This window comes from Notothenia rossii (assembly GCF_949606895.1).
Source record: "Notothenia rossii genome assembly, chromosome: 1".
Classification (NCBI taxonomy): Eukaryota; Metazoa; Chordata; class Actinopteri; order Perciformes; family Nototheniidae; genus Notothenia; species Notothenia rossii.
The window spans coordinates 26592347-26607363 of record NC_136912.1 but is presented as its reverse complement, the minus strand read 5'-3'; the positions used below and the strand labels follow the sequence as shown (position 1 = coordinate 26607363).

General features: G+C 38.2%; 2 protein-coding genes across 3 annotated transcripts; both read right to left on the bottom strand.

The window, feature by feature from the left end:
* Positions 1–165: 165 nt before the first annotated feature.
* Positions 166–7215, bottom strand: stra6l (STRA6-like). 2 transcript variants are annotated; one of them, XM_079685263.1, is made up of 18 exons: positions 6730–7215; positions 5702–5774; positions 5175–5275; positions 4843–4973; positions 4470–4590; positions 4257–4302; positions 3979–4101; positions 3663–3736; positions 3332–3440; positions 3065–3218; positions 2811–2886; positions 2651–2732; positions 2495–2543; positions 2120–2237; positions 1914–2033; positions 1601–1764; positions 1202–1345; positions 166–949 (listed from the first exon to the last, which is right to left on the bottom strand). In XM_079685263.1, exons 1-18 carry the CDS (start codon positions 6753–6755, stop codon positions 720–722), a joined length of 1941 nt encoding a protein of 646 aa, XP_079541389.1. In that variant the 5' UTR covers positions 6756–7215; the 3' UTR covers positions 166–719. The 2 variants fall into 2 exon arrangements, with proteins under 2 accessions (XP_079541389.1, XP_079541390.1); XM_079685264.1 differs by lacking the exon at positions 5702–5774.
* A 116-nt stretch (positions 7216–7331) lies between these two features.
* Positions 7332–14704, bottom strand: spink4 (serine peptidase inhibitor, Kazal type 4). Its single transcript, XM_079685442.1, has 4 exons — positions 14581–14704; positions 14017–14048; positions 13309–13421; positions 7332–7512 (listed from the first exon to the last, which is right to left on the bottom strand). The coding sequence occupies exons 1-4, from the start codon at positions 14630–14632 to the stop codon at positions 7467–7469; spliced, it is 243 nt and encodes an 80-aa protein (XP_079541568.1). The 5' UTR covers positions 14633–14704; the 3' UTR covers positions 7332–7466.
* Positions 14705–15017: the final 313 nt, after the last annotated feature.

Sequence of the window (15017 nt, the reverse complement as noted above, 5' to 3'; positions counted from 1 at the left end):
AAAACGGTCGTTTTGTAAAACGTTAGCTAAATGTAGAAAGTATGCTGCTTTTAAGTACCGTGGGAAATCTTAGGATTCAATGTTGGGACAGTGAATTCAACAATAAAGGTAACAACCTGAATGTTTCTAAACATAAATTAAAGTACTTTAATCATCATCAACATGCATGGTTCACAATTAGGCTTTTATTTCCAACTCAAAACTTTTGTTTGTACAGTAACCAAATATTTACAACTACAGAATCAGTATACAATAGCCTACAGAGGCTATGCAAAAACATTTTAAACCATTTAATGAAATGACACTTGGTAATATTATATTATAATATAAATATAGTGTACGTTATTAGGATATTAACACAAATATTAGGCAGAAATACTGTACAGCAGTTCAAAGCTGAGCTTCACTTAAAAACACTCAATCTCTGCTATAGGTTTTCGATAGATCCAACATGAGTAAATCCTTAAGAATGAAGACTCCTTCTGTGCTGATAGAAAAGTTGACCTCATCTAATTTAGTAATATTAACAAAATGAACATGCTTTCTCAACGGAAGCTTTTGAAAATGACCATTTGAAAACACCACAGAATTACTTCTACAACTTGTGGACCCATTAAACCTTCTTTAAAATCTTAATTTAAAATGATATAAACAACATTGCTTGACTGATACACGTGTATTTTTTAAATACGATACTAATCTATAGAATTGTTCCTTCATCAGTCCTCTGTTGGTGTGACCACTGGTGGTGACTGTGACTCTGCTTGGCAGCTCTTTGATTGAGAAGCCATGACGCAAGCCTGCACCATGTCTGAGTGTGGAGATGATGATGTGTGTACTGATGAAGATGAGCAGAGGTGGTGTTTTCTTAGAAGAATTAAATGAGGGTTCCTAAGTAATGTATAAAACAATATCCAACGCCTCCTGGCCCGGCTGTTCACAAGGGATTCTAGAAAAAAAATTATGAAAAGTTAATGAACTGGAAAGAAGAAGGAAATTAAGTAATGATGAAACAAAATGGAAAAAGATTAATATTGCTAAAACATGTGAATATGTGCACACAAAAACAGTGAATTTTAAAGGTAATTTGAAGAACATAGTTTAGTCACTAGTTGCATAGTTTGCAGACAGATGGAGACAGTGGTTTATATACTGTATAAGATACTTGTTTATACAAGAACTACACGCTCACACTACTGACCTGATTGCACGTTGCTGAATGTGGAGTATGCAGACGCAGTGTGTCTCTCCCATGTGTTGGAGACCAGCAGCCGGCAGAAACACACCATGACTGGATTGTTATGATAGTGGTCAGCAAAGATCATCCCAATCCAAGTAGCATAGCCTGAAACATGCAAGAAATACTGTCATCTCTACACACCATATGAGAGATAAACAATATATGCTTTGTGAAATTCTACCATCTACTGAAATAAATAAACCCCACCCCCAAGTAATGATAAAGTTACAGCTGCGGTTCTCACCTACCATAGTGTATAAACAAATAGAGCTTTAGCTGTAATGTTTTATTGTAAAAAAATAAACTTAAACTAATATTGTACTTTTGTCTCACACACGTCTCTGTTGAACTTAAGCTTACCGGGATCCATGGTTTCATATCCTCTCTGCATAATGGTTCGGTCTATGCGGGACACAAGCCATGTTCCCACCACAATGCTGCACAGCAGCCTCATAATGCAGTTACCGATCCCCATCACCACGTTGTAAAAAAAGAAGAAGTAGTTGAAGCAATGGAACGCCTTTCTGAAGAGGGGGTAGAGAAACTGGAACTTCAAGCTACAGATTTAATTTTGAAGTATGCCAAAAATATAAGTCCATAAATCCTCATTTCTAACAGTCAGGGTTTTCTGGCAAATAAAAAACCTGATGTTCTTATATTAAAATATACTCACCTGTTATTGATAGCTAGAGGTTTTTGTTTATCAGTTGGAGACATTTTGTCCTGAAGGAAGAAGATCTGAACCAGAACTACCTGGAGAATGACCAGGGAGATGACCAGACTCATGGTCAGACTGAAGGACACACGAAAAATCAATCAACCAATGTGTCCATTCAAAAGCAATCACATATCCACAACCACAGGGAAAACATGCCTTACACTATAATTCCCAGGTTGTGGAGCATGCTCAGTGCTCTTCCGTGCATTACAGGAAGAATCAGCCCATAGACCAAAAGCAGAGCAAACAGGAAGTGGACAAAATGGACTATCACGTAGCCTGGAGAGAAAATACGAATGAGACATTCAAATATTTCACATAATCTCTTCACACACATGTTTATGTTATTAAGCTCATAAAGAAGGACTGTGTTATTGTTACACGCTGCTGTTGTTTTATCAGGTTTCTTGGTTATCTAAGGCTTTGCTGGGATGTAGGTTTTCATTTTGGGTTCAGTCGTACATCAAAATAGCCTATGTAATTGCTGTTGTTTTTTTTTGTTTTGAAAGCATTTAGTGATGAGGTGAAAAAGTTACCCCACAGTGTAAATGCTATTTGCCAACCAGAGTATCTTGCAATGGAAGCCTGTAAACAAATTGAAACAGAAAAATGTGTCGATAGCACACTTTGACATTCACATTGTGACCTGAAACAGATTAACAGCCAATGTCAAACTTGTGTGTGTTACTTACGACGCTGACAGCAGAGCTAGGGTTGTGAAACTTTTCAGGAAGAAAACCCTTCTGCCCTTTCCACAGCCTCTTCAAGTGTTTCCTACGATGAATCATGTCAATTATTGTTTATCATAACATAAAATACATTTTCAAATTTAGTTTTTTTTAGGTCTCTTACCTGTAACATGCCAAGACATGGAGGCAGTAGGCTACAGAGTTGAGACTAGCAAAGATGTTGGTGGCCAACCAAGCCTCTGGAAGTAAAGAAATAACAACAACTTTACTCTGTTTAATTGATCAGGCCACAGTGTATCAATGTGGAGCTGTTTGTTTTGCCTTTTCTTAAACCAGAACTATGAAGAAGTAAGGAAGCAATGCATATTTAGTGTAAATGAACCCATATGTTGCATTAATAACAGTTAAATAACTCACTCCTAGACACGTCAATGAACTCTTCCAGCTGTGTTATCATGAATCCTAGAGCTTCAGTGTCATTACAAGAAATAACCAGGTGTTTAAGTGTATCCTTCCACCTGTCAACTTGGTCGAAAGCCAACTCACTGACACTGTAGTCTGCCAGGGTCATCTAGAGAAAAATGAAGTGGATGCACAGATGAGGTGCTTTGTGTTTCCATAACAAAGTTTGTAGATGAGGGAAGTTGTTTTCCATAATTAAACATGAGAGCTGTCCTGCTGTACCATGTATAGGCCTATAAGAGATATAATGACGGTGCCGATGATCCTGTTTGGGAACTTGAAGTAAGGGTCCCACTCATACACTCTTCTCTGGAACCAGCTGAGAGGCTTACTGCAAAAGAGAGACTAATATGTTATTGAAATGCTGAATAGTGAGAAGCTGACATTTTTAAAAATGTGCAAAAGAAAGTGTTTTTGAAAACGGTTGACATTTCCGAGATCTCGGGTTTTTTTTTTGGTAAACTGGTTCAAACAGCAGAAGTAGTAAATCCCATTTGTTCACGGTCCGCTTGAAAGCAGCACCAGTGCAGGTGTGCGTGGATGTGTGTTCTACCTGTGAACAGGTGTTTTGCACAGCAGTCTTTTAACATGCTGCACCTGGTGTTGCTCAGTCAGCTCCTCAGTGTCCTGGCAACAGATTCAGAGTATGTCACACAGCGTTTGTTATACATAATGTTCAGTAAAAAACTGATAATCACTGCAGACCTAACTGTGAAGGAGAATAAAATACAGCATAGAATACAATTATATACCATTGTTTTAATAAATGTGACAATGAAATCACATAAACTGTAGATTACTAGGTATTAGCTTATGGAAAATACACAGCAAAAATAAGATCAAAGGTTTTATTCATGAGGGATACTGACCTGTTCCACTTGCAGGTGTATACGAACTGCTTTTACTAGTATGTAGACAAATCGTCCCAAGAGGAAGATGAGGGAAAGGATGCAGGGCAACTGGATAATTAACTTCTGGTATTTACCCAAAATCTTTAAAACCACACACAAAAAGCGAGTTATTTCAACAAAAAAACTGGAAACACTGTTTTGTACAGCTGTATTTCTTTAGATTTGGGAAGGGACTGGATCCTTGGTGAAAGCCAGACTGCAACATAGCTTTTATTATGGATGTAGTACTCACTTACCATGCCATCTGGACAGGTGAATGTATCCCAGAGTGTGACCATTATCCTAAAAACCAAGCATCAAAACATGATTACATGCTTATGACATCATTCACTTGTCTAACAGGCCAACTTGTTGGATACTTTTACAATGTTGAGTAAAATAAAAAAACACACCAGTGAAAGAAACCCTTTGCTGTACTAATCCACATTTTGAGACATCTAGACATTTACCAGGACAGAGAGTAGAGTATTCCCAGCACTGCACCAGTTGTTCTGAAGGGTGTGGATAGACAGGCAAAGAAAGGAAAATAGACCAGGCCCACCTCTAAAGCTCCAACCAGATACACTAGAGCTGAGGAGAAGAATCAGAAAACATCACATCAATCAGTCAATTTTTAAAATTGTGTCTAGATGGTTACCTCAAAGCTGTGAAGATTTGGGAAGGGTAAGGTTAGGCATTGTACTTGAATGGTATAGACTGCTGGGCAGCAACTCTTCCAATAGTTTTCTGGGGTCACCAAGAAACTATCTTTATTTCCTTTAGTAGCAAAGTAAATACGTTTAAAAATTAAGCCTGGATAAAAATATCAAACAGTGGGAGTACCTCGGGCCCAGGAAGGCACACTGAAGGGGATGTAACTGTCAGAGAAGAGTAGCATGACGCTCGAGGACACGGCACCAAATGCAGACCCATAGGACCAGCGATTGCTCAGGCTTCCTATAGTATCCAAAGGCCTAGGACACAATAGTGACAGAAACACAAATTAATATTGCTGATTTGACTAATGTTTAATGTCTACAAAATATGGGTACATGTTAAATAACTCTGTTGCCGATAGCATCCATGGTGCTATATGTTAAATACTTTAGTTGTGATATTGAAACATTGCTTCTAACTTATTTTCGTAGTTGTTGTTACTGTTGTTGTTGACTTACACCACAATAGCAAAACGTCCCCCCAGAAAGGGCAGTCTGTGATCGATGGCCAGTCTGTGGGCCCTCTTCTGGAGGAATGACAGCACCCCTGCAATCAACACCTAGAAGACAAGAAATCAATACATTATACACTTTGGTTTTGAACACTATGCTTTAGAATCTGCTTATTCATTGGATGTAGTAATGGTACTAAAGATTTCACGATTTAATTTGGTCATTCTGGTTTCCTAGAAATTCTCCATTTGTTTATGGCGAGCGCATAACAAGGCCAACTCTTTAATTGTAAAAGCAAAATGCATATGGCATTGCTATTTACTACAAGATCTCTGTTCTCATCCTGTGAAATCATGCATCTCCATATTTGTGATATATGATTTTTCATGGTTACATGTTTCTCACAAGACGGCCACCCAAAAAAAAAGACAAAATAAATCATTGGAGTAAGTTATGGAAAGTGCATTAGTACCCTCTCTGGAGAAATAAAGCAAAAATATTGATATTTGGGGCTAAATAGATTGACAACTTACTGCTGGTATGAGTGAAAGATGCAAGAAGATCTCCATAGAGATTCCATTTTGACAATCCTGCACTGTGGAGAGCCTGGAGAAACAGTGACAGCACAAACCGAGTGTAGCAAAATGGAGTGGAGGGAAACACAATGAAACCAAACAGAAATAAATAACTCAAGTGTTGGAAACAGGATGACAGGATCCTTTTGATGTATTTAGCTAATGAACCTACGTAGGTGTGGACAGGCCTAAAGGACATTACAACTACAAGACACCATCAACCCCTGAGGTGATCCTCAGTCATGTGTGCTCTGCATCACACCCATCCCTCTCTACACCAATGATTGTATCTCTGGTGACTCTTCTGTTCTGGGATGTCACCGACACATTTCAACATTTTTACAATTGACTCAACAGTTTGTCTTGTGCGGTGTTGGTCATTGTTCATATGTATTTCTTTGAACGTACTTAAGGAGCAACACAGATAAATAATAATTTCCTAATTCATGTACACAAACCTGGCCAATAAAGTTGAGTCTACTTCGTATTAATGGTCCTTCATAATTCCATATAATTCCAGTAGATTTCAAAATCAAATATTACACGTTTAATTCAATAACACTTGTGTTATTAATCTAGTTGCTGTGCAGAAACAGAAAATAATATTCTTGATCCTTTGGAGCAATTTAAATAGTTGGCAGAATAGCTAGCTGCAGCGTGAGCTAATTATCCAAAAGTAGGAACCAATAACCCAATAAACAAAAAGTCAAAATTAGTCAAAAGTCATTTTTTGAATGTAGAACCTTTTGAAAATTATTATGTATACATTGTTAAATAGCTACAATATTCTGAGTACAAGATCTTTCAAACTTCATAATATGAGTTCTCATTCATCATGAAGTTCAGGTGTATGTTAACGGTTACCCTATTTGATTTGAAACAGGTTATATCAGGTTGTTACTCCTAAAGTCAGTGTTACATTATGACCGGCTAACAGCTGGTAGTGAAAGTAAAGGGCGGTAGCAGAGAGCAGTCAGCATACTTACAAGTCTTCCACTTGGTTTCTTATCATCCTTGATAAGTCGGTTCACTGAAATCCAAAAAGCTTTGTTCCTGCTCTGCTGTAAAGATGAGGGAAGTCACTGGATTCATATCACAACTCTTAATTTCCTGGTTTCGAGCATGTGACTCACACAGTGACCCTTGACCTCAGAATTCAACGATTTGTTTAATTATATTTTTGTGTGCGGCTTTTTGTCGATGCATCTGCTCAAACTCTCTCTGTTTGTCTTTATCATGCTCACACACACACACACACACACACACACACACACACACACACACACACACCTGGCCAGTATTGACCTATGTGTTACTCAGTATAAGGAGTGTAAACATGTGGCTCTCACAGAGATAAGCAACCGATCATTCACCTCCCGCTTTCACTTTACAAAGGAATTTGGTCAGATGATATAAATCCATTATTTCTCTCCTTTACTTCACTGCTATTACAAAACACTCACAAAAGAACAAATGTATAGCTTCCTCTTCTTGATTTTAGTTTTTAGCATCTGTGTTTGTCCTTCTATAAACATAATCAATAATTATTTGTGGCATAATGTATTCATAAGAAATGAACAGAAATGAGTTTAATGCTGAAATACATGTATTGGTCATTGCAATGACACAAACATTGAGGAAATGTTGTTTCCCAGATCCACAGGATAGTCCATAATCAGATCCTGATTGGTTCCCTGAGCGATGACATCATCCCCTGCTCAGTTCAGCAGCCCTCCTCTTTAGCAATCAAAATGTTCATCTTGGTTGTTCTGCAGAGAGGATCATAACAAGACATGGCTGTGAATCACTCAACTTTTGTCTGATGGGATTTAGGTAAATTTCCTATAAATGTTGGTTGGAGTAAACCAAAATAGGGGTGGGGCTCTGTTGGAGCAGGCGGGGGATGGGGTGTTGTGTCATTTGGAATGTAATACTGTATTGTACTGATCATTGTATCTTATGTGTCCTTAAAACCAATAAAAAGACCTTGATCAAAAAAAAGAAATGTTCAACTGTTCAAAGAATCTGCTCAATTGTTTTGCCAGAATCTTTTTAACTCCGGAATGAAATATTTAATGCACGAATAATCTTTTGACTTTTCTTAGAATTGTTCAGGAAGAAATAGTATCACACATGTACCATTATTCTCTTTTAGGACTAAAAAGGTGAATAATAGAAAGAACTGTAAAGATTCTCAGTCATTTTAACCAGGACCTGCTGTCATCCAATCAGGAGTCAGTACTGTGACTGCAGTCTTAACATTTCTCCACCAGCAGAGGGCGTCTCCATCACCTCCACAGTCATGTTGGATGATGTGGAGTTAGTGCAGTGTTTCTCAAAGTGGGGGGCGCAGGGGCATGACAGGGCGCGAGAGACCAGGAGTAAAAATGGTTATTAAAAAATAAAATAAAGAAAAAATAAAATCCTAATTTGAAAATGTATTGATTCGAAAATAATATGATACAGTACAGTACTATTACGTCTGGGTCTCTGTGTTTCATTAAAGCTTGGCTCTGTGTGTGTGTGGAACGAGCCACGAACACTTTACCGGAGCTTACACCTATATGCCGTGAGCTGATTATCGAGCCTTCATTGTAACTGTCACACTGTGTATTTGGGTGGGGATTGTTGGAGTGAAAATTTCACATTAATGGGAAACCCTAAATGTTTGAGCACCCTCTATGAAACCTCAAGCTACCCCACCAACACACTCTCACTCCATAATCGTCCAGGAGCGACGTTTGGTCAGGGTCCCGTGGCGTGCAGTTGTGACGCTCCTAGGCTCCTTCAGCTTCATAAAGGGACGCAAATAGCTTTCAACTGATTTCAATGTATTCCCATCTGCAGCGGGATTTGACGCTCATGGAAGCACGGCATTCGTTTGTGTCAGATGCCCTTAAAGGCAATGTGAGCGTCCATTCCCATTGGATAACGGATAATTGTACACCCGGAAGTAAGTATTCCCCTTACTGTCGATTGCTTTTACAGTAATATCTGCACTACTCATCGACTAAAAAACACCAGATTATCCTTTAAATTGTGTGCAATGCTTTTGTATTTTTCCCCTTCGATTCGGAGAAACAAATATTTTTTCGGAGTAAAGGATGGCAGAAGACACTACACTACCCAGAATCCCCAGCTATCGTTTAGGACTACACCATGTGCTCTGTTTGACAAACCCCGTGATTAGTTCTCAAGCTCTGTGATTGGTTGACCTCCAACTGCATTCCATATGAAAAAAACGTTTCGTAAAAGATAAAATCATACTTTATTCAGCAGTGCTTGCTTTACTCTTTGAAAGTCATCACATGAATGCATTGTAATAAATGGTTCGACTGCATTAAATATATTACACATCTGTCGTAGTTCTTTATTTTTATTTATCTACAGAGATCGGGCTCAGAATAAACCGGAAACTATTCATTTACCGTTCAGTTTGAATTTCACAATAAAGTTAGTAGTAATATTTTGTTTTGATATTATTGTTTTTTATTAACTACTAGACCGCTGGGTCATGTTAAGACCATCTTTTCTGTGTTGCTGTGGGTTTTTTCCATCGCTTTTGTGTTACGAGTATCAAAACAATAACTAAATATATCCTTCGTAAACTAAACCAGAAACAGCAGTATATTTTATTTTGTTAACACTGTAAACTTGACAGCTTTTTAACCTGAACCACCTACTGGTTAAAGCACGTTATTACACGTTTAGAGTAATGCAATGCAGGTAGATTGTGTTGCTTTTTAATGACTGTTTAAAATACCTTTTTCTTAATGTCTTTAATTATTATTAACTACTTGTTACTTGTTGCTAGGGACGCTGCTATCGATATTGTGTTTCACAACATGTTATCTATCTATGGCACGTCTCTACTGGGAGTTGTAGTTTTAAAAGACGTTTTCGTATTTCCCATAATAAGAAGTTGCCAGTATACTGTGTACATCCCTGGAGGTTTAGGGGATAGGAAACACTCAAATTTAAAACATATAATTAATAAATGTTTGAAAATTGCTTGTGCCCATAATGGGCAGCATTAATATATATACCCACATGCCAGCTAAGGTCAGAAGAGCTTTATTTAACAGCAGGTCTTATGTTTGTGACCCCTCCTGTTGTTAATTGATAACATTATATTGCATACATTACATTACATTAATTGATAAGCCTAAAACATGCACTTGTCAAGGTTCAGAGGCACATTTTGCAAATATGGCAGGAGCCATCGATCATCTTAAGATAAGATATACTTTATTGATCCCAAGTTGGAAACATTTGCGTTACATCAGCATGTGTAACAGTTGTAAATACTCAGTGGTGTTTATTTGTAAATCATTTAGTATAATCACAAAAATTCTGTGTTTTATATTTAATAATTCTGTGTTCTTTATTTATTGATTGTTCAATACCTGACAAGGCCGGAGAGGAAATATCTATATACATCCTATAAGAGTATAATATTATGTATAATATCAGTTAAAATAAGTGCTTCAACATAGTTAACATTGCTGGAAGTATGCACAAATATTGATAGATGTCTTGTAATGCACTATTGAGGAACCTGCGACCCAAGTTTTTCATTCATTGCATAACTACACCGTTTGTGAATAAACCTTAGAAAATCTTGAAATCTTGAAAGGGATGTGCAAAATAGTCATTATATACAGTCTTTAATTAACTATTCGTAGAGAATAACGAGTAATGAATATACTTTATAGGGATCTTATTAATATCTAATAATAAAAATAATGAAATTCGATAACATGCTTTAACCACCAGGTGTCCCTTTCTATCAGCTGTGCACCTTTATGGTGTAAATACAGCCTATCTACCAATTGGATCAAATATAAAAGTCAGCCGAATTAGTGTTGATCCTGCGAAGAGACGTATTGTGTGAAAAGAAATGTAAGATGTTGTGTAATTGCGGATATATTTATGATCCACGTCACGTTTTCAGTGTTGGCGGCAGTTCCTCATGTTTCTCTAAGTCTTCTCATCAGGGCTCTATAAATAGAGAACTACGGTAGATATGTAATATTTAATGCAGCCGAACCGTGTATTACAATGCCGTTATGTGATGACTTTCAAAGAGAAAAGCAAGCACACTCGGAATAAAGTATTTTTTTTAAAAATGTTTTAAATGTTTTCGGTCCATTTGTTAATGACGATGTGATGTGAGATGTGAGACTGGAATTGCACAGGGGAAAATAACGTATCTTTAGATGCGGATTTTGTTAAACTAATACGTTTTTCGCTGTGGACCAACACTATTGACGGGGAAGGGGGTAGCAATAAAGATAACACCATTAAACAGTTACACAACATAACAGAAATAATATCGATAGCAGCGTCCCTAGCAACCACCTTGGTAACAATGAAAACGTTCTATGGACGCAATTTCCTGAAGTAATCTTCGTAATAACTAGCAAACTAAAGATCATGTACATCCACTGCACACATAATCTGAAATAACAACTCATATTTCTCGCATCAAATGACATCAAAACGCATTTTAATGGCCAAACTAACTTTAAAATAGGCATTTTCCACCGAGAATAAAACGAAGTTCGGCCATGTTTTTTTTTTCTGCAGGGAGAAATTTGAAGATCACGTGACATAGACGCCAGCCATTGGAATGAAAGGTGAAAAAAAACGGGGTTTGTCAAACAGAGCAAAAGGTGTAGTCCTAAACGATAGCTGGGGATTCTGGGTAGCGTAGTGTCTTCTGCCATCCTTTACTCCGAAAAAATATTTGTTTCTCCGAATCGAAGGGGAAAAATACAAAAGCATTGCACACAATTTAAACCAATCAATTTTGTGTAATTAACAAGGATAATCTGGGGTTTTCTAGTCGATGAGTAGTGCAGATATCACTGTAAAATCAATTGACAGTAAGGGGAATACTTACTTCCGGGTGTACAATTCTCCGTTATCCAATGGGAATGGAAGCTCACATTGCCTTTAAGGGCAGCCGACACAAACGAATGCCGTGCTTCCTTGAGCGTCAAATCCCGCCGCAAATGAGAAGCCCCTCACTGCAGTGCGCAGTACCACACTCCCCTTCTCAACCTTTGAGACACGTGACGGGACGGCCCCTCCTTCTCAACCTTTGAGGCACGTGACGAGCTTCACTTATGACGCGTTGCATCCTGTTTCAGGGGTAAGCAGTTCTCTTCCCTCCCTTCAATCTAACCCTTCCCTTCCCCCCATCCTAACCCTAACCACTCCCTACCTTTTTACCTAATCCTAATCTTCCTTCCTCCCTCCCAAACCTAAACCCCAAAACCTCGCCTACTGTAAGAAATTAAAATCAATGTTGATATGACGTAATTTAAATTAAATACAGGGTTTTATTATAAAGCAGTTTTATTCTGAAAAAAACAGAAGTTCACACTAACTATTAACTTAACACTTTTATTCTGAAAAGTCTTCATTTCCAGTTAGCATTAGCATGTGACTAACGTTTTGAAAACCGTGAATTGAAGGTGAAATGACATGTGATGTTGCACTAAACACACTGGGATTAACACATTTATTGACGCTAAAATAACGTTTATCAGGGAATGTTTAAATAACCACAGACATCAGAATTATATATATATTAATAATTTAAGATATAATATGTTACTTTTGTGACTGGGTAAGTACACAACACGGGAGTCGGGACGTCACGTGCCTCAAAGGTTGAGAAGGAGGGGCGTCCCGTCACGTGTCTCAAAGGTTGAGAAGGACGGGCGTCCCGTCACGTGCTCAAAGGTTGAGAAGGTTGAGAAGGAGGGGCGATCTTGAGGTTGAGAAGGAGGGGCCTGTGGTACTGCGCACTGCAGTGAGGGGTACTACCCGCAGATGGGAATACATTGCAATCAGTTGAAAGCTATTTGCGTCCCTTTATGAAGCTGAAGGAGCCTAGGAGCGTCACAACTGCACGCCACGGGACCCTGACCAAACTTCGCTCCTGGACGATTATGGAGTGAGAGTGTGTTGCAACCCCACAGCACCCCTAAAAGAAAATCCCTGGCGCCGCACTGAGCCTCCAACCCCGTTTTGAAGAAATGTGCAGTGCAAAACACGCTCATTGCAGCCACCTGTGATAAGACACACTTTTTTTATTTTTTTTGCAAAGATTGCAAAGTGGCAAAGTATTATAACATATTGTTCTAGTAAAGGGATTGCACAATTGTATTATGACTTTTTTTGACCACACAGACGTAGCATTTTTTTATTATCACTGTTCTAGCAAAGTGATTTTTTTTAAAGGAATGCTCACGTTCATATTAATGGACATTTAAATAAATGTTAACTTGGCCCATTACGTGACTATTTGTGTTGGGGGGGCATGACTTTTTTTTATCAAACTTTTTCTGTCAGGCCTGACAGGAAAAGTTTGAGAACCACTGAGTGTGAAGGCTCTGAGAGTGGAGCAGCTGTGTGTGTGTGTGTGTGTGTGTGTGTGTGTGTGTGTGTGTGTGTGTGTGTGTGTGTGTGTGTGTGTGTGTGTGTGTGTGTGTGTGTGTGTGTGTGTGTGTGTGTGTGTGTGTGTGTGTGTGTGTGTGTGTGTGTGTACTCACTGCCTCTGGGCACACAGGGTACACTCGTTGGCATAAGTGTTCCCGTCGCTGCCGCACACAGGAGCCAGGTTCAGGGGGCACGCCATGATCTCCTCCGTGTCAGGACAGGAGGGCTGGCGGGAAGAAAAACACAGGATCTGGGGTGACTTACTGCAGAGAAAACTTGACCTTCACGTGTTAAAACATGTTTTGTCACTTAATGTATCTATATTTATTTAGATGTTATGTTTTATTAATGTATTCTTATTATGTATTGTATAGTGTTTAATGGTAAAGTGATGCTTTGTTTATATTCCTTTAACAATCTAATAAATCATTTTTTCACTGCATTCTCTTCTTTTATTTGTCTTGTCTATGTCTGTCTGTTCATAATGTTTCTTGAACATTGAATAAATAAAGTGTGAACATTTTTAACTCCATTATTATTATTTTATCTGATACATATTTTTATTTATAATCTAATAAAAAACTAAGTCCATTACTCTTTTATCTTGCACATGTTTGAATATTGACACAGTTATGTTTCCTGTGCACACACACACACACACACACACACACACACACACACACACACACACACACACACACACACACACACACACACACACACACACACACACACACACACACACACACACACACACACACACACACACACACACACACACACACACACACACACACACACACACACACACACACACACACCTTTCTCAGGAGTCCATAGTCCTCCTCAGCATCTGTAAAGAAGGAAATAATTGACTGCATCTGTGATAAATACCTACGCAAGAGCAAGTTCATAAACAACTCACAAAGCATCAAAAAGATCAATAGCATGTAGAATAACACCAATAGACTAGAAATTACATGAATTTATGTTGGAATGAAGAAAGTATAGTATTCTACCTTTGAAGAATTGTAACATAGCTAATGTTAATGATATTACAGTATAGAGTAGAGTATATTCTTGGGTAACTATTTAAGTGGCTATAAACAGCAAAGTATTTTTTATTTTATATTTCTCTCATTTTTACTTAAATATCTGTTTTCTCTTTGACAACATAATGTCGTTTTTGTAGCTGTTCAATGTAAAAAAAGCTACTTTAATTAATATATATTAATTAATATTAATACTTTACTTTAAGCTTTTAATCCTTTTATTTTTCATTCTTTGCCATCCAAACCAAAATCCCTCTGTGAGGACACAAAGATTCATCTAGAACATCCTTCAAATGCAAATAATACCTCAAATAAAGTGTTTTTCTCTGTTACCTGCAGCCACGCAGATGAGCAGGAGTCCCAGAAAAACAAGTCTTCCAATCATGATGCTGGTCGATGAATAACTAAGAGTGACAGAAACTTCTGAACCTGTCGCTATTTTACTGGCAGCATAATTGTGTGTGGGAACACAACAGGTGAAAGTACACACACAAACACATGCACACTCTAGAAACATACAGTGATCCACACACACACACACACACACACACACACACACACACACACACACACACACACACACACACACACACACACACACACACACACACACACACACACACACACACACACACACACACACACACACACACACACACACACACACACACACACACACACACACACACACACACACACACACACACACACACACACACACACACACACACAAGCATAAAGTAAACCTTCCTTTTGTTCAGTCATTAGCT